Consider the following 3,944-nt stretch of genomic DNA (forward strand, 5'->3'; position numbering starts at 1 on the left):
ACCATCTTTAGGGTGGGGAAAAACCTGTCCACAAAAAAGTACCCCCCAATTTCCATGCCCAATGTGTCATTTACTAATAAAACTTTCTGATTGTTTGCAGACCCTCTGACTTTTGTTGTTCCTTTTGACCAAGAGCCTTTAAAAACCTTTGGTGCTTCCTTCCCCTTAAGGGTGGGTCATCGCACATCCTCTACCCAGGGGCATCCTCTTGGCCCCAGGGGTCATGATGGTGACAAGGAATAGTGGGATGTGTGTCCCCTCCCCACCACAGCACAGCTCCCCCTGGGCTCTCCCACAACATCCATGCCATGGCCAGCAGAGAACAGCGGAGACAGGCACTGGATGAACATGGTTTTATCTACTGTGGCCAAAAACAATAATTAGGAAAAAAAAAAAAAAGAAAAACAAAAAGAAAAACAACAAAACAAACAAACAAACAACAAAACAACCCAAAATAAAGGTCTAAACATGTAAAAATGAGCAGAGAGGGTTGTCAGAGCCACCAGGCCCCACGCAGAGCATCACATCCACCTGGCTCCAGCCCACCTGTCCTGGTGACGTGGCACACAGTGCTGACCCACACCGGGGCCTCCTTGTGCCAGTTGTTCCCTTTGTGCTCATCCCTGTGCAAGGCAGCGTCCAGGTGACACGGCCCCCTCCCCACACACACCCACCCACGAGGAGGAGAAAGCCTCGAGCAATGCAGGTGGGCTCGACGTGCCGGTGATGGGCGTCTTGGCATTTGGTAGGAAACAGGGCATCTGTCCAAGTTCCGTGGCAGCACCATGGGGAGGGAAGGGAAACAAAGAGAAAAAAATGGGAAAGAAACCCCAAAACAACCCAAAGCGGTGAAGCGGCAGTGCTGGAGGCAGGCTCAGGGGATGCCAAACTGTACAACCAGTTCTTCTTTGGCGTCGACGCGGATCTGTGAGAGCGCGCTGAAGGCGTAGGCGGCTATCCGGGACACCTGCGGGCACGAGGACACGGCCGTGTCACCGCTGGCTCCTGCAACTCCCGCTTATCCGGAAGAAACTGTCGCGGGAGGTTAGCCCCCAGCCCTAACAAGTCCTAAACCTGTCCTGGACTTTGCCCCCCAGATCTATCGAGGCCTTAAACCTGACCTGCACTAACAAGCTAACAAGTCGTAACAAGTCAGCTAACAAAGCAGCACTAACAAGGCAGCACTAACAAGTCGTGCCACGGCTCTGGGCAAGTGGGGAGGGCAATGCTGCTCCTCCAGGACGGGGAACACTGCAGGCTCCCAGGACTCACCCCGGCCCGGCTCACCTGCTGCAGGTCTGCAAAGGGGACGGGGTCGCTGGCGAGCACTTGGTGCGGTTGGTTAGTCAGAGACGGCAGCAGCGGGAGCTTCTTCCAGTGCGTCAGGTTGTTGCTGAGCATGGCCAGGCGTGTGCTGTGAGGGGGGAGCAGCATCAGCACCGTGCCAAGACACAGGGAGACCCAGGAGATGGGTGTGGTACCCCTGGGCACCCAGCACCCCCGAGGGAGAGGGAGGGAGGGAGAGCAGTGCTGCCACACTCCCCGCATCCAGCCCTCTTTGCTCCCCACAGCAAGAGGATGAGAGAGCTTCCAGCTCCTGCTGTGTTGGAGAGCTGGAAGCTACTGAAAGTACACCTTTCAAGCAGCAGCAGTCACATCCAGCCCACTGCCATCTGCCCCAAGGGCTGGGTGAACACAGGAGCCCTTTGTTCTGGGCTCTGCTGCCAGCACTGCCATGGGCCTCCCCCGAGTGCTGGGAGGGCAGAGGAGAGGCATGGGGCTGCACGCTGCTCTCCCTGGCAGGGCAGCCCCACTGTGTGCCGAGTTCACTCCCCTCAGGCCAAACCCCTGGGGCCCTGCCCAGGGACGTGGCTGTGAGGGACTGCGGGCACCCCGAGGGAGAGGGGCAGATCCCACCTGTACTGCCTAGCTCTGTCCATGTACTCATGCTGCTCCATGCCCTGGGAATCCGCTGCCGACACATCGATGATGTTGCTGCAGAGACACAAGAGCGGGTCCCGCTGCAGGCTCACTGCTCCCCCTGAGTTCCCTCCCCATCTCAGAGCATCCTCTGACGAGGGCAGCCAAAATCCAGCACGCTCCAGCACCCCAAAACAAACATCTCAAGGCCAAACTCACCCCATGAATGATGCCAGCTGGACATGAGTGTGCCAGGCATGGGAGCATGAGCATCCCAAAGCCCTCCCACCCAGGCTGCCCCTGGGCATTTGAGGGGAAGCCTCCCCAGAAGGGGACACAGTGCTGGTGCCCCCCCAGCCATCCACTCCACATCCCCATGCAGTCACTTGCTCATCCCGGTTTGGAGCAGGGGGCTACCCAGGCCCAAGGGGCACCTCACATATGGATTCTCATCTCTGTGTCCCCAAGGGGCTCAAAGCCAAGGCAGGGGGTTGTCTACAGGTAGAGGGACGTGGGGGGCTCTGCCACAGCTCCCTCCTTCCCCTCAGCACCTCTGGTCAGTGGGACCCGCAGCCAGGCAGCCGCCCAGCTGTGTGCCCGTCGCAGGGTCAGCGCGGTGCCCAGGGTGTGCTGCCCGCCCCGCGGTGCTGGCACTGGGGCGCTCGTGGCCTGGGGCTTACATGGCCGTTTTGGCGAGGATGGAGGACAACATGGCCTGCTCGTCGGTGCGTGCCGAGGGCAGGTTGTGGTAGCTCTGCTCCGCTCCATTCAGCACCTTGCTGGGAGGGCTGGCTGCCGGCTCCAGCAGCCGCTTCGTCTCTTCTTCCTGAGGGAAAGGCAAGAGGAGAATCAGCCCCGGCTCCCCCACACCAGCACCGTTCACCCCAAGGGATGAGGTGCATCTCACCCTCCACCTGCCAGGAGGGCTTCCTGTGCACCCCAGTGTCACCCGGCACAGCCCCGGCTCTGCTGAGGCAATGGCGAGACTCCTCTTCCCCAATTCCTTTGCTTTTTTCCAGCTAAAGCCCCCATGGCCACGAAGGGACCAAGTGTGGCTGAAATCAGGCAGCGTGTGGCAGCACATCTGGAGGGGCCAATCCTGCAGGCAGGAGCCCACTGCCAGCACCGCCCTGCCCAAAACCTGGCAGCTATCGAGGACCTACAGTGGCCTCACCCCCAACCACAGAAATCCCACCAGCCTTTGGTCTCCACACCGGCATAGCCGGGGGCTCATCGGGGCCAGGTGAACCCCACCTACCACAGCCCAGGGGCAGCAGGGGGTGGGGGGTTCCCAGAGTAACAGGGCACATCCCACCACTCAGTCCAGGGGTGCAGAGCTGTGGCTCAGGCCTTAGTCCTCTGGCTTGGCCAAGCAGCGCCACAGGAGCCGGGAAAAGAGCCCAGCAGAGAGACCACGGACACAAACCCCCAGGAGAGCAGGATCACAGGAACATTAAAATCGGAAAAGCCCTCTGAGGCCATTGAGTCCAACAGCTCCCCCAGCACTGCCAAGGCCAACACTAACCCATGTCCCAAGTGCCACATCCACATGTCTGTTAAATCCCTCCAGGGATGGGGACTCCAACCCTGCCCTGGGCAGCTGTGCCAGGGCTGGACCCCTCTTTGATATTTTCCCTAATATCGAACCTAAACCTCCCCTGGCATAACTTGAGGCCGTTTCCTCTTTTCCTGTCCCTTATTCCCTGAGAGCAGAGCCCGATCCCGACCTGGCTCCACCCTCCTGTCAGGAAGTTTCAGAGAGCAAGAAGGTCCCTCCTGAGCCTCCTTTTCTCCAGGCTGAGCCCCCTCAGCTGCTCCTCATCAGACTTGTGCTCCAGACCCCTCCCCAGCTCTGTTGTCCTCCTCTGGACATGCTCTGGCCCCTCACTGTCTGTCTTGTCCTGAGAGGGTGCTCAGCCTGTGACCCAGGGTGAGCTGGGAATGCAACCACTCCTCCACTCCTCCAGTCAGTGACATCTCCAGCTCCTGCCTGGACAGCAGCTCCCTCTCCCCTTCCTCCAGCT

The 3,944-nt window shown here is 59.5% G+C and overlaps 1 protein-coding gene across 1 annotated transcript; it reads right to left on the reverse strand.

Annotated features, from left to right (window-relative positions):
• Nucleotides 1-337: 337 nt before the first annotated feature.
• Nucleotides 338-3,132, reverse strand: LAMTOR1 (late endosomal/lysosomal adaptor, MAPK and MTOR activator 1). Its single transcript, XM_018077140.2, has 4 exons — nt 2,601-3,132; nt 1,918-1,995; nt 1,288-1,414; nt 338-967 (listed from the first exon to the last, which is right to left on the reverse strand). Exons 1-4 carry the CDS (start codon nt 3,002-3,004, stop codon nt 875-877), a joined length of 702 nt encoding a protein of 233 aa, XP_017932629.2. The 5' UTR covers nt 3,005-3,132; the 3' UTR covers nt 338-874.
• Between the last annotated feature and the right edge of the window lie 812 nt (nt 3,133-3,944).

Source organism: Manacus vitellinus, unplaced genomic scaffold, assembly GCF_001715985.3.
Source record: "Manacus vitellinus isolate BGI_N305 unplaced genomic scaffold, ASM171598v3 scaffold_35_pilon, whole genome shotgun sequence".
In the NCBI taxonomy this organism is placed as follows: domain Eukaryota; kingdom Metazoa; phylum Chordata; class Aves; order Passeriformes; family Pipridae; genus Manacus; species Manacus vitellinus.